General features: G+C 39.7%; 1 protein-coding gene across 1 annotated transcript; it reads left to right on the top strand.

The window, feature by feature from the left end:
• The first annotated feature begins 757 nt into the window (after positions 1–757).
• On the top strand, positions 758–16,623 carry rbl1 (retinoblastoma-like 1 (p107)). Its single transcript, XM_027004994.2, has 22 exons — positions 758–1,011; positions 3,067–3,200; positions 3,705–3,905; positions 4,037–4,101; positions 4,262–4,390; positions 7,258–7,403; positions 7,567–7,631; positions 7,976–8,162; positions 8,740–8,906; positions 8,985–9,097; positions 9,278–9,381; positions 10,105–10,242; positions 10,507–10,671; positions 11,908–12,046; positions 12,490–12,720; positions 13,103–13,284; positions 13,607–13,783; positions 14,351–14,422; positions 14,507–14,591; positions 14,712–14,857; positions 14,984–15,148; positions 15,373–16,623. Exons 1-22 carry the CDS (start codon positions 850–852, stop codon positions 15,541–15,543), a joined length of 3,144 nt encoding a protein of 1,047 aa, XP_026860795.2. The 5' UTR covers positions 758–849; the 3' UTR covers positions 15,544–16,623.
• The last annotated feature ends 3,283 nt before the right edge of the window (positions 16,624–19,906 follow it).

Below are 19,906 nucleotides of genomic sequence, written 5' to 3'. Positions count from 1 at the left end.
AGACATCAATTTCACACATGGATTGGCCACCAGAGTCCAGACCTGAAACCCATTGAGAATCTTTGAGATGTGCTAGAGAAGACTTTGTGCAGTGGAACAAATCTCCCATCAATACAAGATCTTGGGGAAAATGTTAATGCAGCTCCAAACAGAAATAAATGTTGACATTGCAGAAGTTTGTGGAAACGATGCCACAGCGAATGCGTGCCGTAATCTAAGCTAAAGGCGGTCCAACGAAATATTAGTGTGACCTTTTTATTGGTTGTACCTCGACATCGCGCTCACTACCAGTCATGACCTGGTCGCAACACTTCCCTTTCACACTGCAGGATTTGGACTCGCCTACAGGTCCAGATATTTAGCGTGCTGGCTTATATATATATTTTCTTGACTCTGCGAGCGATCGGTAAACCGCTTGAATTCACACATGGCAAAAATCGTGTAGTGTGAACTCGGAATTACACCGTCTAAAATAATTTGGTGGGCGCTTTTCTTTACCTAAATCCATCAAAACTATCCCAAATCACGAAGATATGATGCAAAAACTGCTTAATAATACCACTTTATTATAAACACAATACTTTTCCGATTGGAATTAGAGTATTACTGAGAAGCGAAAAGGTAGACGACTACTACCAGATTAACATAAACATCCATGTTGGTCATTGTGTTACCGTGAGAATGTAAAGCTTCATGTCTCGCTTCTATTGGCTAAACGCACAGCAATTTCGCGCCATTGGGGTCTAAGAGCATTATGGGATAGCTGCTCGAGGCTGCTGGTGCTCTGTCTTCGTTTTCTTTTAGGGCAGTTTTTTTCAAAATTACTGGAGATTTTTTAGCGGCGGTACAATGCGAGGAGACGAGTCAGATACCGAGTCTGGTAAATCAGACGACGGAGGTTTGATTCGGAGAAGTCTTGAAATGCTTTGTCAAGAACTAAATATGGATGAAGAGACAGCAACAGAATCTATGCAAGACTTCACTTCCATTTGGAAAACATACACTCTAGAGGTGAGTTCACTAGCTGACATGTTGGCTAATTAGCCAACAGCTAACAAGGCGTATTGCCAAATTGGTTTACACTTTTATCTTATTAGCGATCTATCTTACCTTTGGAGTTTGTGCTTATAACCTACTTTATCCAACTGGTTTGTGAACTAAGCTAAAGCTACGGTCTTAGGTAGGTTAGTGCAAAATTCAGTAAGCAGTGTACACCAAGTTTGTAGTGTTAGCCACTTAACCTAGCTAGCGTTATCAAACGTTAACTAGTTAATTATCTTCTGTAGCTAGTCATTTGACTTTTAGTTAGCTGACTAGCTAGATGTCTTATTTTGGTTATAATCACAGCCTGTTTTGTTAGATAGACGGTTTCGTAAATTGTTAGCGAACTAGCTATGTATTAGGTTAGCTAATTGGTTTTTCTACCAGGTGACAAAATGCCTCCCTCACTTTAAGAAGTTGGCTAACTAGCATCAACAGCGTTTGTGAAACTACGTTACCTGACGACAGTAACATTACTTAAATAGCTAGCGTTAGATATCCTAGCCAGCTGGTTAAGGTGCCAGTTAAAACGCCCCCTTTCTGTGTGGTGGGTGTGTATGTCAATATAGCGACGAGCTAGAAGACTATAGTCGCTTGTCCTAAGGCTGTTTATTACTTAGCCTCGAGTTCAGGGCCAAATGTTTTGTAATTGTGCAGCTAAATATTTCACTAAAGATTACAACATCGATTAAAGTAGCTAGCTAACAAGCTAGTTAGCTGTCGTCCTAATATTGCAAAGCTACATATTGGCTAGATAAGAGGGACCTTGGATCCTTTTAGGTTTTTGCATTCAGGTATTTTTAACAATTGAGGCATCTAGCTAGCTAACCACCGTCTTTGTGTAAACCGTCCTGGTGGTCTCCTGTACTGAGGACTTTTGTTTGCTTGCTGTAACACCTGATTCAGTTAAAACACAACCTTGTTAATTCGATCAAAGTTATGCGAATCGAGTCTCTTCACATACAAGCTGTCAGGATGGCTTGGGTAGCTGGCTGGCTAAGTGGTTTCCTCTAACGGCATATTTCTCAAAAAGAAGCGTAATAATTCTATTCAAATTTCTTTTAGCATAATTTTATTACTTTAGAATGTCACGTTGTTATTAATAATTTGGCTGTCAATAAACTTCTCTGCTGGTGTGTGCTGTAACGTTAGCATATTGAAGAAATTCTAGTATACAGCTATAGATTGCACTAACTGTTAATTGAACCTGTAGAGAAATTAGTGTAATAGTGAATGTTATATAAATAGAATGAGTGACTGACTACAAATGGCTTAAACCAGCTAAAAGTATGGAAAACCTTGGCATTGTGAAATATTATGCCTGAACCATCATTGGATCCTTTAAAGACCCTGATAAAGCTCAGGCACTGTAGTTGTGTGGGTGTGTAGATGTTCTAAGGAAGGGGGAAAGTCTCTGTTAAGCCTTGTTTTCTTTGTGTGTATGTTTATAAATGGTATGGGCAATTTCAAGTAGGCTTACAAATAAAGTGAGCATCTTGTCATTCACAGCATGTTCTTTTAAAAAAATGCACCACTGAGTTAAACTGCATAGCACAATTTTAGTTTTTGAAATTGTTTTTTTTTTTTTTTTAATGATTGCACCATTTGGTTTGTATTTTAGCCCAGTGATGGGCTGTTGACGATTAATAACGTTATAAACTCAAGCTATCATTTAGTTAGTGCTGTGAACAATTTTATAAAAGTTAGGAAGCATAAATGGTGTATGTGACTGCTTATTTATTGGGGCATAAATATGCTCATCTGAAATCACTATAGTTGAGGTGTTTTCAGTATTTTAATGCATATTTAATACTATTTGCTTAGCAAACATACATAATGTGCTGGCTTGTAGGATGATGTGCTAATCCCTTATGAACCCTGCTTTTGTGTTAATGCTGTAGGTTTGTCATGATCGGTAAACTATATACATTTATTAGCAGTTTATCTTCTAGTGTTCACTCTATAACAGGAATGTTTTTGTGCAACTACCCTAGACCACCTTTCTGTCTCCTTGCACACTCTTAGGGTGAGGTGGTGCACTGGCTGGCCTGCTCTCTCTATGCTGCCTGCCGTAAAGGTTCCACTCCCACTATTGGCAGAGGTATGGTAGAGGGCAACTGTGTCTCCCTCACCAGGATACTGCGCTCTTCCAAACTTAGGTAAAGAACTGGCGCTCGCGTGGCTGAGAGGGTGCGTCCTATCACCAGGAACAGAGTCGAGCTGTTTCACAAAATTTAAGACAATAGAGCATCATGCCATCCCCTTTCTGATTTGCTTCCTTGTAGTATTAAAAGTACAAGGGGATAAATTAAGTTGGTGTAATTTTAAATTATAAACTTCTCACTGACTTTGTGTATAAATTGTATAAATCAATGCGTAACCTGCCCATCAACTGCAATGAAAATTAATGTATTAGCTAACTCTGGCACATTTACATTGAGGTGGAAACTGATGATGTGAACTTTTGCTGGTAAATAAAATATCAGCTAACTGACTGGAGTGTAGCTTGCAAGCTAATATGAAAAATCAAAGTACAAGTCTGATGTCTTGGCAAGCAAGAATAATAGTTAATTTTAACATGGTATGCATCTTATTGTAGATGCATTATCTGGTTGTTGTTTTTTTTTTTGTTCACTTTCACCTGTTTTTACTTCTGAATTTAGTCTGATCGAGTTCTTCAACAAGATGAAAAAATGGGCGGACATGTCTAACCTCTCCCAGGATTTCCGTAACCGCATAAGTCATCTAGAAAGGAATTTCGAAGTATCGACTGTGATTTTCCGCAAATTTGAGCCGATTTTTTTGGACATGTTTCAGAATCCTCAGGGTGAACCTCCCCGTCAGCCAAGAGGCAGGAAACATAGGTGAATTTTATGTTGGCTTAACTTTGTTCATATTTATTATCTAGCCATTATGTCTCTTCTAATTTATTGTACAGTAACTATTTTATAAGGTGAGCAAAAACATTTGATGTATAATACGGTCTTTCTTGTAGGCGTCTTCCGTGCCATATCAGCGATGTATTCAAGTTCTGTTGGACACTTTTTGTGTATACTAAAGGTTAACATCACTCTGACCTTTTCCTGCTTATTATATATTCATGCTCATATTATCAATATATTCATGAAATGTTTCACATGATGCATTAAGTTTATATGTAATGCCATGTAGCTTTAATTTTCTTTACAGCATTGTTTACTGTTGTGATGCTGTAATGCAGGTAACTTCCGAATGATTGGTGATGATTTGGTGAACTCCTACCATCTCCTCCTCTGCTGTCTGGATCTGGTCTATGGTAATGCTCTACTCTGCACCAACAGGAAAGACCTCATCAACCAAAATTTCAAAGGTGATGCTTAGTCTTTTTGTTAAATCTCACCAACTTCAAGCCACAGGTAGACCTGTGTATACATCCTTAAAAGCACAATGCTCATGTGTGTGCTTTACCCTTTTTGTTTTCCTTACACTATCGTGTCATTTTGCACTGTCCAAACTTGCATTTATGGCATTTTTAGCTGATGCTTTTATCCAAAGCAACTTTCAATTATGACTGACTGAGTACAGCTTGAGCAGTTGAGGGTTCAGGACCTTGCTCAGGGGCCCAAACAGTGGCAACGTGGCAGTGGTGGGGCTTGAACCCATAATCTTCCAATTACAAGTCAAGTACCTTATGCTGGTAACCTTAACCACTGAGCTACCAGTGCCACAGTGGACTTATTTTCACTGATGATCAATGCTACTGAGTGTTCCTCATTTTTCACTTCATAAAAAATAATTTCTGCCATGCCCTTCATTCTATTCATTTTGTTTTGTTGTTTCTGCCTACAGCTAAGTCTAGATTGCGGTCACTTAGCTGACTGAAGTGCAGTTTACCACAGATAAAGTGGAATTCTTTCCCCATCACTCACATGGCTCCTTCTTTATCTCATCAAGGTTGAACCTTGTGTGTAGCTGGGTGCTCGAACATCTTTGTGTATGACATAGTAATATTAAAGTGTAGCAAAAGCATGTTTTCTGAATTATTGAAAAGTGGCACCACCCACAATGTCTACTAACTGGTGAAGTACTGAAGGCTTATTAACGTTATGTCTCATTCTTAAATTAGTTCATATCTTGTGCAGTGACTATCATTGCTTCAAATATATTTGTCGCAGCAACCAACCTGTTGAATAAATGGGAAACTTATTGATCAATGAATAAACAAATTAGTGATGTTATGAAATGGGTACTACAGACTATGATGGACTTGGCTCAGGCATACAGAATACCTAATGAATAACACCTGAGTGAGAAAAGGAAGGGTGCGGAAGAGATAAAAATGAATCGAATAATAAACCAACAACAAAGACGAGAACTGAGGGACAGACTTTTGCAAAAGCCAGAGCACTGTTTAGCTATGGTACTATCTTGGCTAAGACTAGCCTATCCCAAAAAAATTAACTGCGTTGGCGGTAACCGTAGCAATGTAGCAACTGTGTCAATGTGAAGGTGTATCCTAGATGTAGTTTATAGAAATGTAAAGTTAGCCAAACAGGATTAATTCTAACTTTTACCAACGATGCAAAACAAATTCGACTCTCTTGACTGAATAGTTCTGAACAAATTAGACAAACTTGCACAGTAGTTATAAGACAAACATAAGATGAGTGACTATTCTAAGTACTTGATTCTTTTCTGGATCCACCTAAAACTCCTTGTTGTTTTTTTTAAATTTCTTAACTGTTCAACTCCTTAACTAACACTGTTTCTGAGCGTTAATGTTTATAACCCTTACTCGGGGAGGGGGATAGATTGTTCAGGTTTGCTTATGCATATGCATGCCTTTCTTTTGTCTCTGGCTTTGGCAGTTAAAGTAAAAAAGAAAAGAACTTTAATGAATAGAAAGAGGGGGAATAAAACAAATGGGTGATGGTATTTTGGTTATGAGACATATGTCTTTTAACTCCAACAGGTGGGATCAGTTACCTTAATCCACCTGAGCCATTTGGTTGACACATTTAGATAGTGTAGACATTCTGATAAGTAATAAAGCACAGTTATATGTAAGAAAGCAGTTACATTTTCCCAGAAGTATACAACTTAAAAGCAGAGTTGGTTAGTGAGGGAGATACACATGCAATAATCATGCTTTCTATGTTATTGTCCTCTTATTAATAATGCAAATCTTCCTCTCTGCTATGAGATGAGGAGGTAATCACTAAGTGTTGCATGTCTAAAGGTTAATATGCAAACACTAGAATAAAAGGGTTAAGGCATGGATCTAATGGCTTCATAGTTAGATTTCATCCCAAATTGAGCATGTTAAGCCTGTTATATACATAACAATACATTGTTGGATGTACATAGTAAACAAGTCCAGTTGGAAGTCTGTTAATCATTGAAGGGTGTTGGGGATCCATTGTCTACAATCCATCTGAAATATCGCCTTGTTAAAAGAAAGTGAAAGCAAAAATGGAACAGTTAAAAATCATCTTCCATGATCAGTGTCTCCTTGTGATCCTTGCAAGAAGACCTTTCACAAGGAGAACATTTAAATTCCAGTATTCTTTCAGAAAGATCAAGGGAAACTTCACAAGCTGGAATACTTAAATTTTATTTTTTAAGTCATCCACATAAGGTGTTTTTATGACTTTAGTTGCCTCCCAGTTCAGGGCTGGGGTCGTAAAGCTTGGGCCATGTTTCCTGGCAGCATAAACCTTCCTTACAGTGTGGTGTGGAGACCTGATGAGGGAAGGGAGTACCCTTTTACCAGAGCTAGAGGTGTTCTTGGGTGTTGGGATACCTTGAGTTTAATTGCAGGAGCTGGCTGCAGCATCTGCTTCAAAGGTGATTCTTCTTCACACAAAGTTACACTGGTGTCTTTTTACTGTTTTGTTTTTTCTCTTCAACAATAATGGCAAATATTTGAGTTGATTAACCTTCAATCAGAAGACCTTGCCACTACCAGTAAATGGTCAAAACAGAAACACAAATTATTAGAACATATTTCCCTAACCCTACCCCCACTAAAACTCACATGCACCTTAACATTGCATTGATTAGAAACATTCATTAGGAACTGTGCACAGTTGGAGGTGCTTACTGCAATACATGCCACTGTATTTTTGAGTTGCATCTTTGGTGCACTGCTAATCCCCCACCCCCTGCCACCTAATTTCCATGTCAAGTGCAGTAATGGTAGCAAGAAAACCATAACCATATCCCTGTGCTCTCCAGGTTTACCAAAGGATCTAGAAAACTCAGAAGAGGCTCCTTGCGTGATTGAGAAGTTGTGTGAACTGCATGACGGACTTGTCGTAGAGGCAAAGGGGATAAAGGAACACTACTTCAAACCCTACATCAGGCGGCTCTTTGAGAAAAAAGTGAGAAAATGCTTACAACCGCATTTCATATCTAGCCATCACCTTTCACTTTCACGTGTGCCAGCAATCTTTCACTTAACACTTTGATACCACAACTCTTTACTGAAGAGACAACTAATGACAGAAGAGCTAAACGTTCAAATGGTTGATGTGGTGTTGGCAGATTCTGAAAGGAGATGATGAGACCCTCACAGAATTGCTAGACACCCCTAACTTCCAAGACAATAAGTAAGCAAGTGCTTTTCTTTCATTTTTCTTTTTTCCTTGATCTAATTTTATTAGCTTCTAGCACTTTGAAATATTTGTTTTTTGGAGACATATTTTTATGAACAGTCCAAGGAATCTTCGAAACTCCACTGTAATGTCTTTCCATTTGTACGTTTTTGATTTTGTAATGTTTTTGCAGCCTATGTGTTAAGTGTCGTGATTGTCATGACTGAAAAATAGCTTTAACAGATCTAGTGGTGTTCAATCCCATCTGTATTGACTTGTATTCCTAGGGGTCTTGCAGGAGATGGGTATGTTTTATAAATAGGTCTTCTTTTGTTTTTATCTGTGTATTTGTAATGAAGTAAAGCCATAAATCGTGAATATGAAGAGTATGTCCTGACTGTGGGTGACTTTGATGAGCGGGTGTTTTTGGGGGCTGATGCGGATGAAGAGATCGGCACCCCACGTAAAGTTGCCACTGAGCTGCCATCCGGCCACCTGTCTGCCCGCATGCAGGTGGAGAACAGCCTGCAGCAGCACTTTGAGAAGGTACCGGGCACACCTATCACTTAAACCCTTAAAGTGCTCAGCATACTTGTTGCTGAGACATTGACTAGGGTTGCACAAAGCTGACAGTGCCTTGGCGAGCTTACAAGCTCACACTTTTCTTTTCTATTTTGTCTGACGCAAACGCTCCACCAATCAGTTTTTGTTGTGTAGTGTTGTCAGATGACGCCCCTGTGCAGAATCTGCAATTGTTTTTGTTTTCTCTGCAATTACAACATATTATTCGACAAAGCCTGGTAAACCGCAAAGGGTATGCTAAGGCCTTAACTTCATTTTCCATAAGTGATCAATAGTGTTTGGTATCTGGTAACTACCTAAACCTGAACTAGTGGTTTGGCATGACTGAGAAATTGTCATTTTGAGACTTGAGGGGGAAAAACATCTGAAACAGATTGCTAAGCTTAGTCATTCTTACAGTAAACTGAATTTAGTTTTGTTTCGCCTGACACACTTAATTGACCTTAAGTTTGTCAAGCCCTTTTTATAAGTGGTGATATGTGAAAACATGTTGGTGTTTTGCTTGGCTTTTGTTTTGTTTTTTTGTTTTTTCTTGGCACAGGCACGCTCTCTGGCTCCTTCTACTCCACTTACGGGTCGGAGATACCTCAAAGAGAAAGAGGTGCTGATCACCCCGGTCTCCTCAGCAACTCAAAGTGTGAGTCGACTGCAGAGCATGGTATCTGGCCTCCGTAACGCACCCAGTGACACCCTCTTGCAGATCTTCAAGTGAGAATTTTAACAGCTTTCTCAACAATGCTTATAACATGGCCTGTCCTGAGATTAAAATACTATTCTGTCCCTTAGGTCTTGTTCTCGTGACCCCACTGAAGCCATTTTAAATCGAGTAAAGACTCTGGGAGAGATTTTTAAGCAAGCATACACTAAACAAACAGCTGACCTTCCAGGAGCTCATATGGGTTAGAATTCCTTAATGCTTAAGTGTATGAGTCTGGTAGATTGGTGATAATGGTGTTTGTGAGGAATGTGTTTTCTATTTTAAGACCCAAATGCATATTCCTTTATTTTATATAAAATGAATATTTTATATTATTTTTGTTAAGTAATGTTTTTTCTCTCTGGATTTGCCGATTGTGTAGATTTTGCGGAGAACCGCCTGAAGCTGGCAGAAATCCTCTACTTTAAGGTCCTGGAGAATGTGATGACTCAAGAAATGAAGAGACTCCAGGGTAAAGATATGACAGTAAGTTTGCTTGGCTTTATTGATGCCTGCTGTGCTCATTCTTTACTACCAGCCCCCCCCCCCCAAGAGGGAGCCAGAATCCATAAAGAATGGTTTGAGATGATTCAGTATTTTCATGGGAGTGTTTAAACAGCAGTGAAACTGTTCTACCTGTAATATTAAGTAATTCAATATTTTCCCACTAGAGAGTGCTAGAATGTCAGGAATATTTGATTATTGACTTCTTGCCTAGGAAGGCTAACCTTTTACAACCTGTTGGTATTCAGTCTTAAAATTGGACTGGTGGATAATACTTTGAGTAGAGATAATGGTTTAAGATAAATGTTTCTTTTCTAAATGAAATCCATTGGTTCATTTATTTATTTATTTTCCATAGATTTGTATAAAATGGGAACACACTTAGATGTTGCTTTGAGCCTGTCATTGGTGTTATTTGCACAACCTGTATGGCTCAATACTTTTCAGGGTCGGGGTGGGGGGGGGTGTAGTTGGAGGACGCGCAGGTACTGACTAGACAAACAGAAGGGGGAGCTGGTTCAAAAAGGTTGAAAATCCCTGCTTTAGTAGAAAGTGTTAGTCCTCTTGTTGGAATATTCTTAGTCAGCTAAATACTTTCTTTGGTTAACTTGTATGACAATGCTGGGATGAATATTTTTGATGTAATTAAATTATTTTCAAATGTTCCTTTCTGTGCTACATTGAGGGACTGCTGCCTGTTTTCAGGTGCTGTTGGAGCAGGAAGTGTTTCACTGCTCTCTCTTGGCCTGCTGTCTGGAGGTGGTGCTGTTTGCCTACAGCTCCCAGAGAACCTTCCCTTGGATTTTAGAAACTTTCCAGATCAGACCTTTCTACTTTTATAAGGTCAGATGTCTAAAATAAATAATTATAAATAAATGTAGGGTGCAGGATTAAAATCCTGAGTATGTGATGGTATGCTTGGCTTGAGTAAAAATGTGGAATATCTGGTTCTCAAGGACTGGTGTGACAGACGGTGGTCTACAGGCCATTGTGGGTTCTTATGAAACTGAATAATGTGTGTTAAAAATCTTAACAAAAACACAAGTAAGCTGCTGCTGCTGCTGTTTTCATGTTTGTTTTGGGGTGTGGGGTGGGGTTTGTCTGCAGGTTATTGAGGTGTTCATCCGTTCTGAGGAAGGTCTTTCCAGAGACATGGTAAAGCACCTAAACACTATAGAGGAAAAAGTGCTGGAAAGCAGAGCCTGGACCAAAGACTCTGTACTGTGGGAAGCATTACAGAATGCTAATAATAAAGTCCCTACTGTAGAGGAGGTATGTACCTTTCCACCCAGTGCAACTTGCTTTTAAAAGTAAAAGTACTTTTATCTTATGCAAGTAATCCTAATGTTGGTGCGTTAGCCTGGAGCCTGAGGATACCCCCATCATGCAACATGAAATACATACTTTTTTCCCTTGTGTACATTTGTATGTGAGTATATACACATACAGATCTGTTTATTCCACAGGATCAAAATTAGGAGTAATTAATCTGTGAACCCTGGAGCCTTATAATTTACATAAGTGACTAGTGTATGTAAGATTTATTTATAAAGCTCATTTAAAACCAGTTGCATTGACAAGTATGTAAGATAAGAGTGACACAACAAGCAAACTAAAAAGTACAAACAGACGTAGAACATTACTACCATCCCCTACTCTGTTAAAATGTACACAGATGTGGAATATTACTACCATATCCTACTCGTTAACATGTGCAAACAGACATGGAACATTACCATCTCTTACTCTGTTAAAATGCAAGTAAGCAAAGCAGGTCTTTAAAAATCAAGGACAGTTTGAGGTTTTGAGAATATCACATGCCAAACTGTTCCACAGTCTGAGTGTAGGTTGAAAACACATGGTCACCCTTTTACATTTTAGCATTTTTACATTTTTAGAACAAGCACATTCTGTGAGGGAGACCTCAAGGATTGCTGCATTACTCAAGTTGTAATTAAACTGGCAATATAAAATGGGGTTAAATCATTTACTGGTTTAAAAGCAAAAAGGTCACTTAAAACTATCATAAGTTTAACTGGCAGCCAGTGGACCGAAGCCAGGGTACTTGCTGTTTTTTCTCTTGCTCTCACTCTGTCTCCAAGTAAACGAACAGTAACAGTCTACCCTAAATGTAGGTGGGACAAAAGAAACCGGTTAATCCCATTGTATCATGAGTTACTGAACCCACATAAATAAGGAACGAAGAGGTTTAAGTTTTGCAATGTTCCTAAGATAGAATTATCTGCTCCTCCTCCCCCCCCCATCAGATTCTAGGTGTGAATCAAAGGTGCCAACAAGATTTCTCAGTTCAGTCTTAGCATATGACGTGACCAAGACTTTGAGATGCTATTAATATGACATGGACAGAATAAAATTATTTCTGATTTGCCTTTGTTTCAGTGAGGGGAAATTTGGAGGGGGGGGGGGGGGGTCCTGAAGGCATATAATATGACATTAAGGAGTAATTATTAGATTTCATGGGAAAGCGTGTGTGTGTGTGTGTGTCAGGTGAATTTCCCCAGTAGTTTGGACTCGGGTAATAACAGTAGTGGGGGCCCCACTCACCTCCCTTTGGTGGCTCTGTCCCCCATCATCCACCCACGCATCCGCGAGGTCCGTACTGGCATGGGCTCCAGCATCCGCAAAGGTACCAGACCAAGCAGCACACAGGAGAAATGGCTTTCAGACCATTACAGGCTACAGCACTTGGATAAAGTGAAGCCATTAGAGAATGTGCATATTCAGATGTTTGTCCACAGATTGAGGGGTGGCAGTACTTCCCATAAAATGTTTCAACATACTGATTACTTATGTTTTGTTTTTGTTTTTTTCACTGGTATTGGTTTGTTCTGAATGCTTGGTCCTCCAAAGTCAAACCTGAGTTAAAAAGTATGAGCATATTGCTGCTTAGTGTTTTTCTTCCTAACAGCGAGTAGGTCAGTAAAAACCGGTGCATAGTTTTTAGTAATTGTTACAGCCTAATCCATTTAATAGTTTTTTAATGCATGTTGATCTATGTTTTTCATTAATTAACGGATACATTTTCAAATGTGCGATTTGAATGCATGCTTTTGTCTCTCCTCCTCTCAGACGTGCCCTCCTCTCCCATCTCCCTCGAAGACCGATACAGTTCTCCAGCAGCGGGCAGTGCCAAAAGGCGCTTGTTTGGGGATGACCCTCAGTCTCCAGTGAAGAGAATCTCTGTCACCCCCATAAAATTCATCCCAAACACCCCTACAGAGAGCAGCCAGAATACCAGTGCTGCAACTGTCCTCTCCATGGCCACCACCAATGGCCAGCAGCTCAGCATACCCTTACCAGGTACCTCGATTGTTCCTGATGTAAGCCTAATTCTGACACAAAAAAATGGTGAACTCAAAAACGCTGGTTAATTCAAAGTCAACTATGTGCCAACAAGCTAGCAGTGACCTATTGGTCATGAGACTTGGTTGCTTTCTGATAACCAAATGAGAAACAAGCAATTTTTCAAACTAGTTCCCAGCTTCCTATACATGTCCTTAAAAGTTTCAGTCCAGAGTTTTAATACCACATGAATGTGCTTTAAATCTTGCCTTTTGCGGTGTTTAGAGTTCACTGCGCATGAAGCGCACAGTGCACCAGAAGTGAAGCTGATGCACTTTAAGTATTACACATCACCTCTGGAGTAACAAATGGACACTTTTCCGACTGTCCCTGTATGCAGTGGTGAAGAATGACATGGGAGGCATCACGGTGATCCAAGTGCAGGCCAACGACATGAACCCCCTCACGGCCCAGGTGCTGCTCACCTCCCCGGGCCGAGGCCCAGCCCCTATTGCCGATCTGCAAGTGCAGCCTGCCAGCAGACCCCGCCGAACCGGCTCCCTTGCCCTCTTCTTCCGAAAGGTGAGGATGAGGAGAGTCCTGGGCTTAAGAGTATGTGAGATTTGTCACTGATGTATGAAACTGGAAAATTCATTAACCATCTATTTAAGTCTTCAGTTTATGGATGGAGGTCACCTGTTCAATAAATGCATCGCAAATATATCTTGTTTGTGTTGGTTGAATTAATTAATTAATTAATTAATTAATTTATTTGTGTGTGTGTGTGTGTGTGTGTGTGTGTGTGTGTGTGTGTGTGTGTGTGTGTGTGTGTGTGTGTGTGTGTGTGTGTGTGTGTGTGTGTGTGTGTGTGTGTGTGTGTGTGTGTGTGTGTGTGTGTAAAAAGGTGTATCATTTGGCAAGTGTCCGCCTCAGGGATCTGTGTTTGAAGCTGGACATCGCTGCAGACTTGAGAGCTAAGATCTGGACGTGCTTTGAGCACTCCTTGGTCTACTGCACAGATCTAATGAAGGACAGACATCTGGATCAGCTCCTGCTTTGTGCCATCTACATCATAGCCAAGGTCAGTAGCACTACGTGTGGAACAGCTTTAGGCGGGGCACACAGACCTCTGGCCAATTTCCAAGACCCAGATTAGCCCTAAGCCTATTCAAAACAGCACTTTTAGTGTTTACTCATTTGGTCCAAGACTGGGCATGATCCATGTCTGAGAAACCAGCCTGTTGTGCATCAGACTTTCTGTTGGAGGCTATTTTGAATGTTGTTGCCACACACAGGTGTTGTCTTCTAGTCAAAGGTTCAGTTTTAATTAAATGAGTCCCAATGCCTTGTTGTTAAATGTTAAATAATTTCACTAAAACAACAACCTTGCCTTGCTCTACATAACACTCAGTGTTGCCAGTATATTGTCAGCGAGGACATCTGTCCAAAACATCCTGTTTCTCTATAAACCTTGTGTGCTTCACTACAAATTGGAATATACATATATAAAAATGGTGTCTGTATATACAAAACCTTGTATGTTTTGTATGAGTTTTAACCATGGAGACAACGAAGCACTTTTGTAACTTTCTCTGCTGAAGGCTGTAAAGAGTAGATGGTGCATTCACATGTCCTCTGGTCTGGACAGATCTCAAAAGAGGAGCACACTTTCCAGGACATCATGAAGTGCTATCGCAGCCAGCCTCAAGCAAGCAGCCACGTAAGTAGTCCAGTTAATTAGAGGAAAATGGGACTTGGTGGTAAGCTCCATTTGTGACCTGAGTGCATGTGATTGTATATCCAGGTATACCGCTGTGTGTTGCTAAGGAAGAGAGTCCGAGATCAGCAAGCTGATGAGAATATGGAGGTTGACCCACCAGCAGATCAGTGTAAAGTCACCAACCCAAGTTTTTTTCACCTTATCATTTTGGCTCTGTTTTTTGTCTGAATATTTAGATGTCCTGTGTAGTAAGCAGGCATTTGTTGTGGTTCCTGTGGTTTGATTTCAGCCAACGTCAGGACAGAGCGTTCCAACAGGGCAGAAGGTGACAGAGAATCAGAAGAGAGGGGTGACCTCATCCAATTCTACAACTCTGTTTATGTTTTGAAGCTAAAGCCTTTCGCGCTTAAGTACACCTTGCCAGCAGTTGATAAAGTATGTACATGCCTCTCCTTAAATTCTCCTGTTTATTTGCAAATGTAAATTGAATATAATACTAAACATCTTTTTCATGCCTTTTTTCTCCCTTTCTTTTACAAATCCTCATGCATGCACGCGCAGATGGAGGCTCCGCCGTCGTCTCCGTTTCCCTCAGTACGAGCTCAGCCCCTTTCCCCACGGCGTATCTCACAGAGACATTCTATCTACCTCTCTCCTCATAAGAACGGTTCTTGCCTCACCCCCAATTCCGCGTACACATACAAGTTCACTGGCAGCCCGTCAAAGGTGAGGAATTTCTCACCTTAGGTATTCTCTTAAATATAAGGTTATGTACATATTTGAAACGTTTAATTGTGGTGCGGTTTTTTGGGGGGTTTTTTTTTTTTTTTTGACCATCTTTTAAATAAAAAGGTGGCATCATTTGAGCTTAGATATACTTTGGTTACATTATATTTTTAAATATTACATTTGTTAATTCTGGACATGATGCTACAATTTTGCATGTTTAGGAGCTGAGTGACATCAACCGAATGATCCGTCAGGGAGGTGTGAGCAAAAAGAGGGCTTTCACCATGGAGGGAGACGAGACAGAGTCCCCTACCAAACGCCTGAGCCAGGAGAGCGAGGACGTCCTTCTCAAACGTCTGCAGGATGTGGTCAGTGAGAGAGCCAGCCACTGAGACAATTTTCTCTCCCGTCAAAGAGGGAGAGATACTGACGGTCACACATTTGTTTTTTCAATCATGGACAAATTGCAATGCAGCAAATCATCTTTGAGCAGTCAAAGAGCATTTCATTCATATTCCCTCCTGAAGCAAGCTCAGACCTGCCTAGTGGCTTGTGCCCATGGAGCATGACTAACAGATCATTGTAAAAGCCTAAACTGTTTAAGTGGCATTTCAGGCTCCTTAAAAATCTGACAAGTACTCAAGTGTCAGTCTTTTGAACTGTATCAAAATAAGTTGATCAATACATGCTGTATTACCAAAGACCATGCTCAAGTATCTTTTTTGGGGTCTGTAGTCTTCAGCCTTTAAAACTGGGCTATATTCAGGACCTAGTCACAGTTTCCATACTGATGTTTGCAGATACAGCAGTGAGTGAGGTATAAAACGTACGGGTTTGTGTCTGGTATCAAGATGAAAGATGTTCTGTGTAGAGACCCATGATTAGATGATCATTGGGCCTAATTGATGATCATATGAAATGTCTTTTCTTTAACACCAGCATGTGGTGTGTTTAAAAGTGTGTCCTCTGTACTGCAACCGTATGCAGCACTCTGTCTTGATGTGTAGTATCTATGCTTCAAGTGTTTTTTTTTTGTTTGTTTGTTTGTTTTTCTCCTTCTCTCCCTTTCCCCATCCTCCTTTAATAAGCTAATGCATTATTCCACTCAGGTGGAGAATTCATGTGCTGATGCATAACCCTGGTTGTATTGCTACATTTTTACATCAATATTTGGTTGTAATTAAAGCTTTTATATATTATAATTGGTCATGATGGTATGTCTGTGAGGTGATAATTTCACTCATATTCTCCATCTGTTTTGTTTGTTGTTTGAGCTCAATGACATCTTTGTATGTTAAATATTCCTAAGAATATTGAATGTCCTTTTTTTCTGCTCAGAAGGGGTTTTGATGAGCATCCTTTGTAAACACATTCACACACCCATTTGACTCTTAAAATTTTAGAACCAAGTTCGTTTTGTACCTACCAGTGCCTTTTATATGTAAATACAAATAAATCTATTCCTACCACTTGCCTTGCTTTATTTATTTTTATTTTTGTATTTATTTTTATATGTGTGTGTCTAATCTAAAATTAATTCTTGTTATATGAAGCTGGAATTCTGGGTGTATACTACACAATTTTAGCTCCAAGTTAGTAAATTTCTTAACATTGCATAGGTAAAATGTTACTTAGCTTTTATTGTGGGGTGGGGGCAGGTATTGGCCCAACAAAGGCTAACCTAATGGGATTTGTGTAGGTACACAAATGTTACAGAAAACATACATTGGACATAAAGGGGGAGGGGGGTGGGGGGAATATTTGGCTGAACCTGTGGTTGCCCTGCATGGTGTTTGAGTGGGTATGCTACTCTGTACCTGCCTACAGAAAACCCTTGTTGGGCCAATGTTTGTTGGGATTTGTTTGGGCTAACTGAAACCCACACTGGCCCCCAACAAGCCCCAAAAGGTTCAATGCAGGTATGTATGCTGAGTACTATTACAATGTTCATGTCCCTTGTTGTTGCTTTTTACAAAGTAATGACAGTTATTACTAAATGATTGAGCAGATATTTACTGTTTGTTTGTTTTTATTAATTTCATTTATTTTTAGTGGGATTTTTCGTATGTATGTGGGAAATCTAGGCTTTGCCCAATATCTAGCCAGTTTCTAGGCTCCAGCCCATTCCTCCTTTTAGCTCAGTAACATGGTAATATGGGAGTATATGGCATGAGTTTGCAAATGTACTGTAATGGACATTTTAGTGGGTTCCAAATGTAAATATTTAGGTTTTAAACTGTTCAAACCTTTTAATACCAAAGGCAAAATTTATCTCATGTAATTGATTAATATTGATGGATAATTTTTGATGGGTGGTTTTTATGTATGTCTCTCTGGTGTTACTGTGTCTTTTATTCAGTCATGTTAGGCGAAAAGTCAAAATATATAAATGATTTCATATGAGTTACGTTTGGTTCATTCAAAAGTTAGGAATTTAAGCATGTTATTCCTTCTTCCACACTTCACAAAACCAAATTAAAATAATTTTAAAAATGGCTTCTTATTCTAATGTGGCTGTGGTTGTGTGCAGAACAAATAGAGAAATAAAAATAAAAAAGGGTTTATGAAAAGCCCTTTAATACTGTGACACTAGTAGAGTAACACTAGTGACAAAAAGAACATAAAACGTAGCCTATAACTTAAAATGCATTAAGCTTTATGTTGATTCATAAAAGCATATGTCTAATATTGTAACATAGATGTTTAATGTTGAATCATGAAATAAAGTTTACGACGTTATTCCAAATGCGGACGTTTCTGCAGAATGACCTTTATATACAGTTCTATGTATTTTCGTGAAGGAGCGGTATTTCCGTATCAGAAGCTCTGAAAGATAATGTAGTACTTTTTTCTGCGATCGCTTGTGTAGTGTGTACACCTCTACGTCAACAACTACAAAAACGTCACAGGAGATAAATATCGTGCAATGTGAGCAGTATAACGAGTCTGAAAGTCGTGAAGTGGCATAAGGTTATTCACAGTTGGCTCCAGAGTACTAACACTTTACTGGTTGTTCTGCTGCCACCTTGTGGGCATTGTTTTGTCCCCTTTATACAGCAAATACATGAGATGTTTGACATGTACTGCTGATTTGAGAACTGCTTCAAATGCCTTTTCACTCGATGTTTTTATTTTGATGTCTACATTCCTGATATCCTTATGGCTCTATAAAGGAAATATACAGAAAATGTCAATGAATTATTAACAATTGTACTGTATATACAATATGTGCACAAAACCTATGTTATTGCCAATAGCTCGTCATATTATGGAGAATCCTTAGCTATCTAAAATATAAAATTATTCAGTTACTCGGCTACTGGTGGTCTCATAGGAGTCCATCCCCACTGTGTATTCCCCATAAACACTTCCTTTGTGTTGTGGCAAGACTTGCAGCGCTTCTGAAGTTGCATGTGTTTCTTGAATTTTGCACATGTCATTTCATTTTGATGAATATGCTTTTTTCATTTGCAGAGCAATGGGACTTTACAGCCACCATAGTTGACAGTTGGACCTGTAACATGCAGAAAAATCTATATATCTATATGTGCACAGTATATATTTTATTCCATCACATTGTCCATTGGAAACCCAGCAAACATGCCCCTACTGACCCAGTGCAGGCTTACTGGGGCAGTGTGGACCTCTGGAAACCCACACAAACTCGCATGGAATACCACTCACTGGAACCCCACCAGCATCCTAGAATTTGGGCCAGCTATACATAAGCGGACAAACCCATATTATCCCTGTGTGGAGTGACCCTCAGGGTGAGTTCACAGTGTAGCTATGGTAGGCACAAAGCTTTAAAATGTCAAACATTCTTGCTCAAGCCAGCATTAAAGCTTATTGACAAATTTCTGCCACCAGTTAACGTTAGAACTTGTTTTAGGCTCTTCATACTATAATTAACCAAACTATTGAATATAGATCAAATATTGCTGAAGAAAATTCATGAAATGCCTTACTTGTAGTGAATGGATGAATGAATAAATGAGGTTACACATATATAGCACCTTTCTCAGAACCCAAGGACACTTTACAATCAACACACTGGTGAGATGCCAGTTGCGCACAGTGTACTTTCAACCAGAAATCAAAGCCCCCTGGTTGACTAAATCAGGTGCAGGGAGGGGAGAGAGGACAACACCCAGGACAGAGCACTCGTCCACCACTAGACATGCACGAACACAGACAGACATTCACATACACACTCAAACCAGGACAGAGCACCATCCCCCACTGGGCATGCAGACATCCATTTATTGTAAACAAATATCCAAGATTCTGAACTGTACCGATGGGAGGAGAGGCAGGATGCAGAGACAAACTATTGTTTAAGCAAATTATTTAAACAATAATTCATTTATCTATAGATTTTTACAACAGCTGTGGCACACTGCAGCTTTACAGATGTCCGAGTCCATTCCAAAGGCAACAGTGGCAAGAAAAACCTCTCCAACAGCATGAAAAAAACCTTGAGAGAAACCAAAGGAGGAATATATCCTCCTCCAATTGACACTGGACACCACAATAGGAACAAAATAAACAATGAACAAAATAAGTAATAGGAGAAGTATGTTCTGGATTCCTAAAAGTCTTAGTCTTGGTTCGATTGAGTCTGTAACAACCCAGAAACAGCTGCCCAGTCAGTCTTGAGCCTTCTAGATGTACTGGTAGGGGAGGGAGCCAGAGTGATGGAGTGCATGAGTGGGGGGAGGTGGGACGAGCCACTGCAAGGGCCAGCAGGGTGGT

The sequence above is a fragment of the Electrophorus electricus genome, chromosome 3 (assembly GCF_013358815.1).
Source record: "Electrophorus electricus isolate fEleEle1 chromosome 3, fEleEle1.pri, whole genome shotgun sequence".
NCBI lineage: Eukaryota > Metazoa > Chordata > Actinopteri > Gymnotiformes > Gymnotidae > Electrophorus > Electrophorus electricus.
The sequence above is the reverse complement of the archived record's forward strand: the minus strand, read 5'-3'. Positions and strand labels throughout refer to the sequence as shown.

Bases quoted from the DNA above. Each gene is read 5' to 3' on its own strand.
- rbl1 (XM_027004994.2), top strand. From the start codon at position 850: ATGCGAGGAGACGAGTCAGATACCGAGTCTGGTAAATCAGACGACGGA. The intron at 9,382-10,104 runs GTAAGTTTGCTT...GCCTGTTTTCAG, and splicing joins TCCAGGGTAAAGATATGACA to GTGCTGTTGGAGCAGGAAGT. The intron at 14,858-14,983 runs GTATGTACATGC...ATGCACGCGCAG, and splicing joins CCTTGCCAGCAGTTGATAAA to ATGGAGGCTCCGCCGTCGTC.